Source organism: Salmo salar, chromosome 06 (genome assembly GCF_965601325.2).
Source record: "Salmo salar chromosome 06, fSalSal1, whole genome shotgun sequence".
Lineage (NCBI taxonomy): Eukaryota > Metazoa > Chordata > Actinopteri > Salmoniformes > Salmonidae > Salmo > Salmo salar.
The window spans coordinates 68,561,963-68,577,340 of NC_138296.1; the positions used below are offsets into that span (position 1 = coordinate 68,561,963).

General features: G+C 39.9%; 1 protein-coding gene across 1 annotated transcript; it reads right to left on the reverse strand.

Annotated features, from left to right (window-relative positions):
• Positions 1 to 10,230: 10,230 nt before the first annotated feature.
• LOC106607839 (uncharacterized) lies at positions 10,231 to 11,998 on the reverse strand. Its single transcript, XM_014205256.3, has 6 exons — positions 11,936 to 11,998; positions 11,724 to 11,851; positions 11,506 to 11,575; positions 11,196 to 11,405; positions 10,520 to 10,761; positions 10,231 to 10,357 (listed from the first exon to the last, which is right to left on the reverse strand). Exons 1-5 carry the CDS (start codon positions 11,991 to 11,993, stop codon positions 10,649 to 10,651), a joined length of 579 nt encoding a protein of 192 aa, XP_014060731.2. The 5' UTR covers positions 11,994 to 11,998; the 3' UTR covers positions 10,231 to 10,357; positions 10,520 to 10,648.
• Between the last annotated feature and the right edge of the window lie 3,380 nt (positions 11,999 to 15,378).

Here is a 15,378-nt window from a genome sequence, read left to right on the forward strand (position 1 = left end):
AGGTGGGAATTTACCAGTGGATGCATTCACTTGCATTGCACTCGTTTAGAAACGGCGATTGGCTAATGGCCAACATGCTGCGTAAACCATCAACTAGAAGTACAGCTATCATGCTTGTAAACAAATTATAGTTTAAAAAAAACATATTACTAGATAGCTTTTTATAAATATTTTTTGTTTTTAACTGTTGAAAATGCTTTTATAGAGGTCATTTCCTTAGTAGGTGATGTCAGAGGTCAGCATGTGGGAGAAGTTGGAGATCAGGATGATGGATGACCTTCCCACTAGGAATGACCAGTTGGGGGGGCCTTCAAGTGGCTTTTTCCCAGTTGTATGTGGTAATTTTCAACTAGGTCATGAACACAGCATGAGGGCTGTTTTTAGGCACAGAGCAAAGCCCTAGCCGTGGTATATTGGCCATATACCACAAACCCTCAAGGTGCTTTATTGCCATTATAAACTGGTTACCAACATAATTAGAACAGTAAACAAGTAATTCTATGTCATACCCGTGGTATATTGTCTGATATACCACAGCTTTCAACCAATCAGCATCCAGGACCCAGACTACCAGGTTTATAGGCAGCGTTCACGTGCTAGTCGGAACTAAGAAACTTGGACATTTTCAACTTGCTAACTGGTTGTACATGTGCCGCATTCATCCAGTTAGCAAAACAGACATTTCCGAGTTCCAACCAGCACGTGAACACAGCAAAAATGTCTCATATACCACAGCTTTCAGCCAATCAACATCCAGGAGCTAAACTACCCGGTTTATAATATTGAATATATTGTTTTGTTTTATCACAAGTATGACCATCTCAGTCATTATCAATGTATAAATCGTATTTTAAGCACACATTTCTTGTTTTTGTTTGATGTTGTAGCCGCGGCCTACACATAAAGTAAATATACAGGAACACGGCTTGGAAAGAGCATTTACCACTACATGTTATAGTGGCCTAATATCAGATGATTGAGATTCATGTGTCTATTCCTCCTAAAAAAGAAAATCTCACAAAATGTAATAATCATCAGAAAATGTACTTCGTGCAATTGATTTCAGTCATAGTCATTGGATGCATTACAAGAGGACCACACAATGTGTCTGTCCTCTGTTCTCGGATAAGGGGAGTGTTCCCGTCCTCTGTAGGACATACTCTGGAGGGTAGAAAACAGCAACAGTGGTTGTTGAGGGAAAAGTCCCAACAGCTTGTCTCCTGATAAGAGAACAACATACTGCATCTCAACCTCTTTTGGAAATAATTAGAAATCTGTTGAGAGTAACACAAATATTTGATTTGTAGTTTGTAACATAAAAAATATAATGTTCATATTACTAGTGTAGTGAATTTAGAATATAACAAAGATAAAGTAAACTACCATTGGTTTGCCTCTCATGAGCCCTATTGGCTCGTGCTTCATTTATAGTCTGAAAAAAATAAGTGATAAAAAAAATAGGAACATTTCTATTACTCCTCTGATACATTATCTACAGAGTGACACAGTACTGAATTAAAACACTTAAAATGGTGATACCTCAGGAAGAATGTCAAGCTTCTTCAAAATGGAAGAGACAGTCCACTGTGAGTATTACATCATCTCTGGTCACTCGTCTGCTACTGTCAGGTACAGTGTAGTCTGGATTGAAGGTGTGATGCAGCACTACCAGGATGACAGGTTTACCAGCTGACAAGAGAGAAACAAAATACATGTCAACATCAATGATAGAACTGGATTAAGACAGTACAGTGACAATTGCTTAATATAATGTGACAAGCATAAATTACTGTTGCAGAGGAATCACATTTTGATAAAAAATATAGTGCTGAACTTAATAAAGGAACAATCTGCAGTTGCTACATCTATTGGATTTATAAATTAATTATATACAGTGCCTTCAAAAAATATTCAAAGCCCTTGACTTTTCCACATTTTGTTACGTTACAGCCTTATTGTAAAATGGATTAAATACTTTTTCCCCCTCAGCAATCTACACACAATACCCCATAATGACAAAACGAATACCCCATAATGACAAAACGAATACCCCATAATGACAAAAGCGAATACCCCATAATGACAAAAGCTAAAACAGGTTATTAGACATTTTTGTAAATGTACTAAAAATAGAAAACAGAAATATCATATTTACATAAGTATTCAGACCCTTTGCTATGAGACTCAGAATTTAGCTCAGATGCATCCTGTTTCCATTAATCATCCTTGAGATGTTTCTACAACTTGATTGGAGTCAACCTGTGGTAAATTCAATTGATTGGACATGATTTGGAAAGGCACACACTTGTCTATATAAGGTCCCACAGTTGACCATGCATGTCAGCAAAAAAACCAAGCCATGAGGTCGAAGGAATTGTCCGTAGAGCTCAAGGACAGGATTGTGTCGAGGCACAGATTTGGGGAAGGGGACCAAAACATGTCTGCAGCATTGAAGGTCCCCAAGAACACAGTGGCCTCCATCATTCTTAAATTGAAGAAGTTTGGAACCACCAAGACTCTTCCTAGAGCTGGCCGCCCGGCCAAACTGAGTAATCAGAGAGAAGGGCCTTGGTCAGGGAGGTGACCAAGAACCAGACAGTCGGCCCGTCAGGAAGTCCAGTATCCATTTGCAGAGGGAGGTGTTTAGTCCCAGGGTCCTAGCTTAGTGATGAGCTTTGAGGGCACTATGTTGTTGAACGCTGAGCTGTAGTCAATGAAAAACATTCTCACATACGTCTGAAAAGGCAGTGTGGAGTGCAATAGAGATTGCATCATCTGTGGATTTTTTAAATTGTCTTATTTAACTTCTCAGTGCTACGTGGGACACAGCCAGTGAAATATCAGGGCGGCAAATTCAAAACAACAAAATGTCATAATTCAACTTTCTCAAACATACAACTATTTTACACCATTTTAAAGATACACTTCTCCTTGATGTAACCACATTGTCCGATTTCAAAAAGGCTTTACAGCAAAAGCAAAACATTAGATTATGTTAGGAGAGTACATAGACAAAAATAATCACACAGCCATTTTCCAAGCAAGGACATGTGTCAATAAAACCCAAAACACAGCTAAATGAAGCACTAACCTTTGACGATCTTCATCAGATGACACTCCTAGGACATTATGTTACACAATACATGTATGTTTTGTTCGATAAAGTTCATATTTATATCCAAAAACAGCATTTTACATTGGCGCGTGATGTTCAGGAAATGTATTCCCACCAAAACTGCCGGTGAATGTGCACATCAATTTACAAAAATACTCATCATAAACGTTGACAAAATATATAACAATTATTTAAAGAATTATAGATAGACTACTCCTGGATGCAACCGCTGTGTCAGATTTTAAAATAGCTTTACGGAGAAAGCACATTTTTCAATATTCTGAGTACATAGCTCGCCATCACAGCAAGCTATACAGACACCCGCCAAGTTCGGGGTCACCTAAACTCAGAATTAGTATTAGAAATATTCTCTTACCTTTGCTGATCTTCATCAGAATGCACTCCCAGGACTGCTACTTCCACAAGAAATGTTGTTTTTGTTCGAAATAATCCATATTTATGTCCAAATACTTCCGTTTTGTTCGTGCGTTCAGAGCACTATCCAAAGGCATAACGCACGAGCATGGTACCAGAGACGAAAAGTCAAAATGTTCCATTACCGTACTTAGAAGCATGTCAAACGCTGTTTAAAATCAATCTTTATGGTATTTTTAACGTAAAATTGCGATAATATTCCAAACGGACAATAGCATATTAATTCAAGAAGAAAAAGAAGGAACGGCGCACTCGCGGGATTGCGCATATCCAATCCCTTTGTCCACAGGCAGTCCACTGATTGACTGAGCTCCTATTATCTGCCCAGTGACAGGAGAATGCTGAAAGAACTTTCTGAAGGCTGTTGACAGCCAATGGAAGCCTTAGGAAGTGCAACGTGACCCCACAGAAACTGTAGTTTCGATAGAGAATCAAAAGAAGAACTACAATTCTCAGACTTTCCACTTCCTGGTTGGATTTTTCTCAGGTTTTTGCTTGCCATCCGACGAGCTTCTGTTATACTCACAGACACCATTCAAACGGTTTTAGACACTTCAGAGTGTTTTCTATCCAAATCTACTAATAATATGCATATTCTAGTTTCTGGGCCAGAGTAGTAATCAGTTTAATTTGGGTACGTTTTTCATCCGGCCATGAAAATACTGCCCCCTACACCCCAACAAGTTAACTAGGCAAGTCAGTTAAGAACAAATTCTTATTTACAATGACGGCCTAGGAACACTGCATTGTTCAGGGGCAGAATGACAGATTAAGGGATTCGATCTAGCAACCATTCGGTTACTGGCCCAACCACTAGAAGTGGATCCAGGGTTTCTGGGATAATGGTGTTGATGTGAGCCATGACCATCCTTTCAAAGCATTTCCTGGCTACAGACGTGAGTGCTACAGGGCGGTAGTCATTTAGGCAGGTAGTCATTTAGGCAGGTTACTTTAGTGTTCTTGGGCACAGGGACTAAGGTGGTCTGCTTGAAACATGTTGGAATTACAGACTCAGACAGGGAGAGGTTGAAAATGTCAGTGAAGACACTTTCCAATTGGTCGGCGTATGCTCGGAGTACACGTCCTGGTAATCCGTCTTGCCCTGTGGCCTTGTGAATGTTGACCTGTTTAAAGGTCTTACCCACATCGTCTGCGGAGAGCGTGATCACACAGTCATCCGGAACAGCTGATGCTCTCATGCATGTTTCAGTGTTACTTGCCTTGAAGCGAGCATAGAAGTTATTTAGCTCGTCTGGTAGGCTCATGTCACTGGGCAGCTCTCGGCTGTGCTTCCCTTTGTAGTCTGTAATAGTTTGCAAGCCCTGCCACATCCGACGAGCTTCACAGACGGTGTAGTATGATTCGATCTTATTCCTGTATTGACACTTTGCCTGTTTGATGGTTCGTTGGAGAGTATAGCGGGATTTCTTATAAGCTTCCGGATTAGAGTCCCGCTCCTTGAAAGCGGCAGCTCTACCCTTTAGCTCAGTGCGAATGTTGCCTGTAATCCTTGGCTTCTGGTTGGGGTATGTACGTACAGTCACTGTGGGGGCGACATCATCCATGCACTTATTGATGAAGCCAGTGACTGATGTGGGGTACTCCTCAATGCCATCGGAAGAATCCCGGAACATATTCCAGTCTGTGCTAGCAAAACAGTCCTGTAGTTTAGCATCTGCTTCATCTGACCACTTTTTTATAGACTGAGTCATTGGTGCTTCCTGCTTTAATTTTTGATGCAAGCCGGAATCAGGAGGATAGAATTATGGTCAGATTTGCCAAATGGAGGGCGAGGGAGAGCTTTGTACGTGTCTCTGTGTGTGGAGTAAAGGTGGTCTCGAGTTTTTTTCTCTCTGGTTGCACATTTAACATGCTGATAGAAATTAGGTAAAACTGATTTAAGTTTCCCTGCATTAAAGTCCCCGGCCACTAGGAGCTCCACCTCTGGATGAGCGTTTTCCTGTTTGCTTATGGCAGTATACAGCTCATTGATTGCGGTTTTAGTGCCAGCATCGGTCTGTGGTGGTATGTAGACAGCTACGAAAAGTACAGATGAAAACTCTCTAGGTAGATATTGTGGTTTACAGTTTATCATGAGATACTCTTCCTCAGGCGAGCAAAACCTTGAGACTTCCTTAGATATCGTGCACCAGCCGTTGTTTACAAATATGCATAGGCCCCCACCCCTTGTCTTACCAGAGGCTGCTGTTCTATCCTGCCAGCTATATGTTATTAATGTCGCCGTTAAGCCACTACTTGGTGAACGTCCCTTTGGTAGGATATACCTGCTTTCAGTTCGTCCCATTTATTTTCCAGCGATCGAACGTTAGCGAGCAGTACGGTGGGCAAAGGCAGATTAGCCATTTGTAGCCTGATCCTCACAAGGCACCCTGATCTCTTTCTGCAAAATCTCAGTTTCCTTCTGCAGCAAATGACGGGGATGAGGGCCTGTTCGGGTGTTTGGAGTATATACTTCCCGTCCGACTCATTAAAGAAAAACTCTTCATCCAGTTCGAGGTGAGTAATCGCTGTTCTGATGTCCAAAAGCTCTTTTCGGTCATAAGAGACGGTAGCAGCAACATTATGTACAAAACAAGTTACAAACAACGCAAAAAAACAAACAAAATAGCACGGTTGGTTAAGGGCCAATAAAACGGCAGCCATCCCCTCCGGCGGAATCTTCAAAGGTGTGCCAAGCTTGTAGCGTCATACCCAAAAAGACTCGAGGCTGTAATCGCTGCCAAAGGTGCTTCAACAAAGTACTGAGTAAAGGGTCTGAATACTTACGTAAATGTGATATTTCCATTTTTTATTTGCAAAAATGTATAAATTGGCTAATATTTCTAAAAACCTGTTTTTGCTTTGTCATAATGGGGTATTGCGTGAAGATTCACGAGAAATGTAGTCAATTTTAGAATAAGGCTGTTAAGTAGCAAAATGTGAAAAAAGTCGATGGGTCTGAATACTTTCCGAAAGCACTGTATATTTTCCAGTATGTGGCAGTAGTTCTAGTGTTCTATGAGGACAAAACAAAACAAATGCTCATGTCATGCATACAAAAGTGTATAAAAAATGTTTTTCCAATTTTTTGACAAATTCCTGTTGAAGGAGAAGATTTGAGGACAATCTCCTGTTAAGTGTGTCCATATAAACACATTACATTTGGAAACACCTGAAATATCATAATAGATTTTTCAATGATATGCATTGTGTCATGACATACTATTGCACTGTGTCATGACACAGTTATTTCTGCGAGGTGGAGATGGTTGATGGATGGATCATGGGACATGGCCTTACTTCCAGTGTCTGAGGAAATAAGAACATGCATTCCCATTAACTGATAGCACCAAAATGGAGTGTTTTGACACCAAAGTGTTGTTCTTGTGGCCTGGTGGGCTTATGACATTTTGACTATGGTGTCCTTTATTAACAGTGGGGAGTGACAACAGCAGGGTTTGCATCCATTAACAAAACTATGATACTAAGTATCAAAACCTAACTGCTGTTTTGTCATTAACCTGTTAGGGCTAGGGGGCAGTATTGACACGGCCGGATAAAAAACGTACCCGATTTATTCTGGTTACTACTCCTGCCCAGTAACTAGAATATGCATATAATTATTGGCTTTGGATAGAAAACACCCTAAAGTTTCTAAAACTGTTTGAATGGTGTCTGTGAGTATAACAGAACTCAAATGGCAGGCCAAAACCTGAGAAGATTCCATGCAGGAAGTGGCCTTTCTGACAAGTTGTGTTTCATCTGGGCTCTTTTTATTGAAGACTGAGGATCTTTGCTCTAACGTGACACTTCCTACGGCTCCCATAGGCTCTCAGAGCCCGGGAAAAAGCTGAACGATATCGAGGCAGCCTCTGGCTGAACACATTATCGCTTTTGGCAAGTGGCCGATCAGAGTACTATGGGCTTAGGCGCGTGCCCGAGTCGACCGAATGCTTTATTTTCTTTCGTCTGTTTACCTAAACGCAGATTCCCGGTCGGAATATTATCGCTTTTTTATGAGAAAAATGGCATAAAAATAGATTTTAAACAGCGGTTGACATGCTTCGAAGTACGGTAATGGAATATTTCGATTTTTTTTGTCACGAATTGCGCCATGCTCGTCACCCTTATTTACCCTTTCGGATAGTGTCTTGAACGCACGAACAAAACGCTGCTGTTTGGATATAACTATGGATTATTTTGAACCAAACCAACATTTGTTATTGAAGTAGAAGTCCTGGGAGTGCATTCTGACGAAGAACACCAAAGGTAATAACATTTTTTTTATAGTAAAGCTGACTTTGGTGAGTGCTAAACTTGCTGGGTGTCTAAATAGCTAGCCCTGTGATGCCGGGCTATCTACTGAGAATATTGCAAAATGTGCTTTCACCGAAAAGCTATTTTAAAATCGGACATATCGAGTGCATAGAGGAGTTCTGCATCTATAATTCTTAAAATAATTGTTATGCTTTTTGTGAACGTTTATCGTGAGTAATTTAGTAAATTCACCGGCAGTGTTCGGTGGGAATGCTAGTCACATGCTAGTCACATGCTAATGTAAAAAGCTGGTTTTTGATATATGTACTTGATTGAACAAAACATGCATGTATTGTATAACATAATGTCCTAGGGTTGTCATCTGATGAAGACCATCAAAGGTTAGTGCTGCATTTAGCTGTGGTTTGGGTTTATGTGACATTATATGCTAGCTTGAAAAATGGGTGTCTGATTATTTCTGGCTGGGTACTCTGCTGACATAATCTAATGTTTTGCTTTCGTTGTAAAGCCTTTTTGAAATCGGACAGTGTGGTTAGATTAACGAGAGTCTTGTCTTTAAAATGGTGTAAAATAGTCATATGTTTGAAAAATTGAAGTTTTAGCATTTTTGAGGTTTTTGAATAACGCGCCACGGGATTACACTGGCTGTTACGTAGGTGGGACGATTTGGTGCCACCTACCCTAGAGAGGTTAAAGTCTGTCTTTACTTTGTGATGGAAAGCCTGTTGAGGCAAGAGAAAAGTGATCCTATATCACTTATTTTGTGTGAATATAAACGCAAATGTGCCTATATTTCTAGAATAATGTTAAGAAATGAATGCCGCTATGCATCTTTATAATTATATCAGAAGTGTTTGACAAAAATAAGGTTTACATTTTTATATTCAAAGACATTCTTACCAAAGGTTGTGATAAATATGAAAATATATATACTTGGCTCAACACAGAACTTTATTTTGTTATTCAGCTTTGGAATAGATTTTATTAGTCCATCTGCAGAGACAGAAATTCCTCAACACAAATGAATAAGTCTATTGATATCAGAAGAGTTTGGAGGAAAAATCTTATCAATGTCATTATTACTAAGTTATTCAATATTTTATGCAACACTTGTACTTGTCTTATTCTATGAGAATAATTCAGAACATTCGTAAGCAACAAATTCTCATCAAATCAACAGGTGTAGACCTTACCATGAAATGCTTACAAGACCTTAACCAACAATGCAGTTAAGAAAAAAGAGTTTAGAAAATATTTTCTTAATAGACTAAAGTAAAAAATAGAAAGTAACACATATACCAAATAACGAGGCTATATACTGTAGGTACAACTATACTGTAGGTACAACTGTTCAATTTCTGATGATTGAGGCATAATGTAACAAAGTTGAAAACACCTCAAACTATATGTGCTTCTAATACTAAAAGTAGAACAAGCTGAAATTCACAAATACATATGAGGTATCTTATCTTCAAAGATTCACTCACACCAGAGGTTCTACAGGGAGAAGTCTAGTTTTGTACTTATTGAGAATCAAGATAATCTTTCATTTGGCTCACTACACAGACTGATATGATTTATTCTAAACTAGAATGAGTCACCAACGCCCTGGGTGGAAGTTGTAGAAATGTTGGTTTTTAAATCATGTTGGTGGCGTTGTAATCTTGTTACAGACTTCAGACACTTTCTTTGTGTTGCCACAATGAGGCACTTAATAATGTCTAAGTACTGCTGTTGTATTTCTGTAAGGCCTTATGTATGCGAGTCACTGCATTATCATTTGTTTTACACTGCAGTAGTCCCACAGAGTCATGGAAGAGAACATTAACTTTCTCTACTACGTTTTTGTAGTGAGATGCAGATCTCTGGCTTGTGACAAAGCAGTTATCAAAAGTATGGTGCATCACCACTAGAATGGCATCTCTGTTACCTGTTGAGAGACAAAATGATGCAAGCTTTAGAAAACTACTTCCACCCAAAAACCTTTTTTAGATTAAAGGTAATCGTACAACATGGACCCATACAGATATAACAGGACAGAAGACCATTATGACTTGGCAGTCCTCTACACTGGTCTCCTCTCGTTTAAGTCCCAAATCATCCACTTGTTTCATGAGTGCAAGATGAGTGTTCAGGGTTTTTCCACACACTTGTGAATAGACTTTAACTGCTTGAAACAAAGCATTACTAAATTACAACACTACATACAGTATATCCCCAAGATGTTACATACAAAGCCAAAGTGGTGGATTTCCATTGCAGACATTTCACGCTAGAAAGCTCATCACACATCAGCTATCAGAGGGGAGAGGTAAGGAGTGATTTATGCCAATTAGATTGACAGGAAATGCATGAACAAATCATTTTTGATTAGTACAAAGCATATCTCAAGAATCTCACCAGGCAATTTTTTTGTTTCATTTCCTCCGAATCCACTGAAAGGAATGATGTTCTTCCACCAACTTCCAGGTTCTTTTCCTTCCTTTTCTTTTGGGGCCTGGATGCTACCAGCTACGGATGAGGACCTATCTGAAAGTACCAATTCAAATCAAACTTTCTCAACACATTATTGTTTCCAATTCCTTAAAGGGGCAATCTGTGATTGATACATCCATTTTTTTTTAACTTGTAAATGAATGATACTTTAAAGGATTTAATGACATTGAACAGTGTTTACACTTTGATAATGACCTTTGTAGGATGTTGCAGATGGCTCAACAGCAGCTGCTCCTGAAGTGTATGGAAGGTATGATTTTGAGGTCTCCAGTTTGCCTCGTGACCTGAACTGCACACTATCAGTGGTACTTGGAGGAGCATATGTTATTCCAGCTGCTCCTGAAGTATGAGGTGGGATTTCCTTGTAGTCTTGCCTGTTCTGCTAAGTGGCACATCTCTTCTTGATCGTTTGGGGTGGGCCTCTACAGCACCTAAGGCTGAGGACAACATAAAGTAGTATGAATTAAAATCCAATGTTTTTGCAGCACATTCTTGTGAGTCTGTGCAAGTCATTGCTTTGCCAGCTGTAAAAGGGTTTAATAACATTATAGAATTCTTATGTTTTGATAAAAACGTGCCGTGTTTAAGGTTGAGTTACCTGGTTGTTCTGAAACAACTTTAACAGATTTTTTATGTACTGAAAAATATTGGAGATTGTTAACTGAGTAATTTCAGGCTAAGAAAATAGCTCCATTAAAGTCCATTAAAGTCCCAATAGTGAATGTCTTGAATGTGGAACTTCTCAACAAAAGTACACTATTCATGAAATCTACCTGTTTACAATTGTTATACCATTATCTATGTCTTTTGATTCATGAAGGATGAGACCCACTGTTCTGCAACCAACACAGACAGCAGTTATGTCATTTACCTGCAACATTGGATAGCTGGTTTCCTGCTGTAGCAGAGTCAGCTGATGGGAACACAGCATTGCCCTCAGCCTCCATGGGCTCTTCTTCATTGTAGCTCTCAAGCAGTTCAACGTGTGCCTGAATGAAGTGCAGGGCTTTGGCCAGCTGCTTCTCCAAATCTTTAAGAATAGGGACGTAGCCATGTAACACCCCCCCAGGAACAAGTGCATCTGTAAGGAGAAAGTGACCAGTGCATACAATTACAACCAAAGAGACACCACAAATATATTGGGTGACAGCTATGCTGAAAGTCCTTGAAAAGGGACTTACTCTTCATGACAACAGCTGGAAGGAATTCCCTAAACCCGTTAAGAATTAAATCGATAGGTTTAGCTGTGTCCTAAGAAACAAAAAAAACAGAAAATATGGGGGGATTAGTACACACAATGGAAATGTACATTGAATCAAAAACCTTCATTCTCTTAACTATACTGAATGATCCCACAAAGTGGTATAGTAACTATAGAAGCTTTTGGGGCTATACCAACCTGTTTAGATTGGGTTAGAAGTTCACTGATCTTCTTCCTAAGTTTGAAATGCTCAAGGCCTGGCAGAAGTTCGTTCAGATCATCTCTTGTTAACTCTTGAATATCAATGTCCTCTTTAATTCCAGCTCCTGAAAACAAATATGATGTAATTAGGAAGAGAGTTGACAAAAACTGATGATACAATGCATAAAGCTCAGGGAGATAGAACTTACTTGCAAGGGTAGATGCTGCAACTGGTGAGAGGTCCCTGATTTGCTCTTCCAAACTCATTGTCCTTGCCTAGGAGGAAGATATTGTTATGCCATTTATTATTGTTTACAGGCTTACACAGCTGCTAACTGTATCATTTAATTGTGGTTACCTGAATCATACTTGTACTGTCACACTGATGCTGCTGTAAGGAAACATGAAACATGAGATGTCCTCTGCTCTGATCTTGAAAAGATAATAACAGATTCAGGATGGTGGGCCTTTTCTGATACAACGTTACACTTTCAGACAGAAAACATATTGTGCCCAGAGAATACAGTTTCCTTGCTGCTTCTTGCTGTAAAATGTACATGTATCAACGTTTTGCACAATTCAATAAGCCTGGGCCTCAAATGACAAATTCACTGATTGGGTCAAGGTAAGAGTCATTAGGCCATGACTGGATGCAAAAATTACGAATATCAACCCACCTGCTGCTGTTTATCGACCTTTATTGCGCTGCCAGGTAAGACCCACGGAGAAACAGTCACTGTTTAGATGAGTGTTGGATGAGTGGGACGTCAAATACTGCAAATTCTCATGAGGAATACAAATCTAGGAAAGAGGGGTAGATTGAACATTTGCAGCATCATTACCTTGTTATTGGCTGTAGTTTCCTGACGCTGCAGAGACACATACATAGGATTGTGTCACGACTTCTGCCGAAGTCGATGCCTCTCCTTGTTCGGGCGGTGCTCGGCGGTTGACGTCACCGCTCTTCTAGCCATCATTGATCCATTTTTCATTTTCCATTGGTTTTGTCTTGTCTTCCTTCACACCTGGTTCCAATCCCATTCATTACATGTGTATTTAACCCTCTGTTTCCCCTCATGTCCTTGTGGGAGATTGTTTGTTGTTATGTGCTCGTGTATTTGTATTGGTGCGCGATGGGTTATTTTACCCATGTTATTTTATTGATGTACATTGGTTTTTGGAGTTTGTTTTTTCTTAATTAAACTACTCCAGTTACACCAAGTTGGTTTCTCCTGCGCCTGACTTCCCTGCCACCTACACACACGACAATGACAGATTGCCTGTTACTGAAATACATAACTACATCGATTGTGGCTGAGGCAAGATATATTAGCCTAGATTGACGATAGTGCACATTTATCGCCCCTGCACTATCTTCTAGGCGTCATGTGCATTCCCGGTAATACACTCGTGTCGCCTGTGTACCGGCTTGTACATAAAGCATCCTCTATTCAAGCTGCAAAGTCATAATTTCACTCCATAACTAGCTTCAATAGGGATAAGGCAGGAATAAAACGGGAAAATATGCATCGTTTTTATTAAAGAATTACAATTCAATCAAGCTTGATACCCCAACACCAACAGTATAATATTGTGTGTGTGTGTGTGTGTGTGTGTGTGTGTGTGTGTGTGTGTGTGTGTGTGTGTGTGTGTGTGTGTGTGTGTGTGTGTGTGTGTGTGTGTGTGTGTCCAAAGTCCATAGCCTATTGCTTTTGGTTGGTCGTGACAGACAGCCACTAGGCAGATGATGGTCGCAAGGCATATGAATTAACAGTAGCGGTGTGTGCGTAAAATTACTGGGGAAGCCAAAGCCATATTACAACCTACACTGTATGTGCTGTGATAATTGCGTTGTTTGCTGTTAATTCATATGCCTTGCAACCATGATATATTACAGTAGTCCTAAAGGCCGAGACAATAAGAAGACACAGTGGCAGAACACATTTCAACCACACCTTTGTTTTATCCCAAAACCAGATAGCAACCTCTTTCTGGTGAAGTCCCTGACGCATATTGCATGTAACAGACAGTTACATGACCTACAGCATGGCTAAGGAAGTTAATGTTTCCGACAAATTCTTCGGACAACTAAACAACTATTGATTTAGAACCACAGAGAGTTACCGCAAGTCCCAAAGAAAACAGGAGCTGCCGCCACTATTCCAGCACCATTTCAACTAAAACATTTAAACATCATCAAAACAGCTTTCCTTAGTCTAATACAGTGACAACTAAATGATACCAAAAACTATTTATTCCAATCAACATAAGCTAAATAGGATGTGGCTGTCCATGGTTCTGATTTCTGTGTGTGTGTGTGTGCGCGCGCATTCGTGCAAGTAGAAAAAACATGTTGACTCACACTACTTGTAGAGAAACACCAATGCTGTCCTCTCTTTCATGTTGATGAAACGGTCTATCACCCTGTCATACAGCACATGCTTTTATTTTTTGTTGTCCTAGGCTTCGTGGCAAAAATGCTTGCTCGCTAGCCTAACTTTCTTTCATGGATAACGTTAGCTAGTTAACATTAGCCTTCTACATCTAGGTACTGTACATATTGAAATTCTATCCTCTCAGGCCAGGGGCACAATATTGTATGAATTAATGGTTGGATCAGAATCGCCGTTATAATCAATGGCTAGTATGGAGAATTAAGTAAAACCACAAGTCCAAATCCATATATCCATCCACGGCTAATTTAGGAAAGGGACAATTTTAGCTTGCAAGCTAGCCACTGGAGGACAACAGCACAATAAGATGCAACAATTCAACTTGTTTCTGTTAATGATGTATGCTCTCAAAGCGATTTGATAGCCAGAGACGCTAAATCCAAGCTTGCTTCCCTTGACCCTTTTTTTTCCGCCACAACCATTCACAGTTGAGCTCGCTCAGTTTAGCTCAACACTGATTGGCACATTTTTTTATACTTTTTTTGTTAAGGGAGGCCAAATGCTCACTGGCTTCCCTTGCATTCAATGCTACGGGCAGCAACAATGTCATACTCGTTTGGACCAGACAGTATCAGCGAGATGGCCAACAGAGACAGAGTGTCACGTCCTGACCAGTATAAGGGTTATTTGTTATTATAGTTTGGTCAGGACGTGGCAGAGGGTATTTGTTTTATGTGGTTCGGGGTGGTGTTTTTTGTAGAAGGGTATTTGATTTATGTATTCCGGGGTTTTTGGGCACTGTTCCTTGTTAATGTATTTCTATGTTTAGTCTAGTTAGTTGTATTTCTATGTTTAGGTTAATGGGGGGTTGGACTCTCAATTGGAGGCAGGTGCTTTCTCGTTGCCTCTGATATAGAGTCCTATATATGGGTATGTGTTTGGTTTAGTGTTTGTGGGAGATTGTCTCTTGTTTTGCGTGTGTGAGCCTAACAAGACTGTTTGGTTGTTCGTGAGTTCTTCGTCGTTTGTTATTTTGGTGTTTAGTTGGTTTCAAGACACAGAGGGGCGTGTTTTGCTCGCTCGGATGCTTTCTCCTCTGAGATACATTCAGCCTCTTGCGAATTGAAGGAAAATTACGAAAAAATCCAAATTATTTTATACATTTATTTTATTTTGGGGAAGCATGGCTTCCCTTGGCATCCATGAATACACGCCGCTGTGAATTAACAGGTTATAGAGCAAACAACACAATTATCACA

Bases quoted from the DNA above. Each gene is read 5' to 3' on its own strand.
- LOC106607839 (XM_014205256.3), bottom strand. From the start codon at position 11,993: ATGAGTTTGGAAGAGCAAATCAGGGACCTCTCACCAGTTGCAGCATCT. The intron at 11,576-11,723 runs GTTGGTATAGCC...TTTGTTTCTTAG, and splicing joins TTCTAACCCAATCTAAACAG to GACACAGCTAAACCTATCGA. The intron at 11,406-11,505 runs GTAAGTCCCTTT...TTCTCCTTACAG, and splicing joins TCCAGCTGTTGTCATGAAGA to ATGCACTTGTTCCTGGGGGG.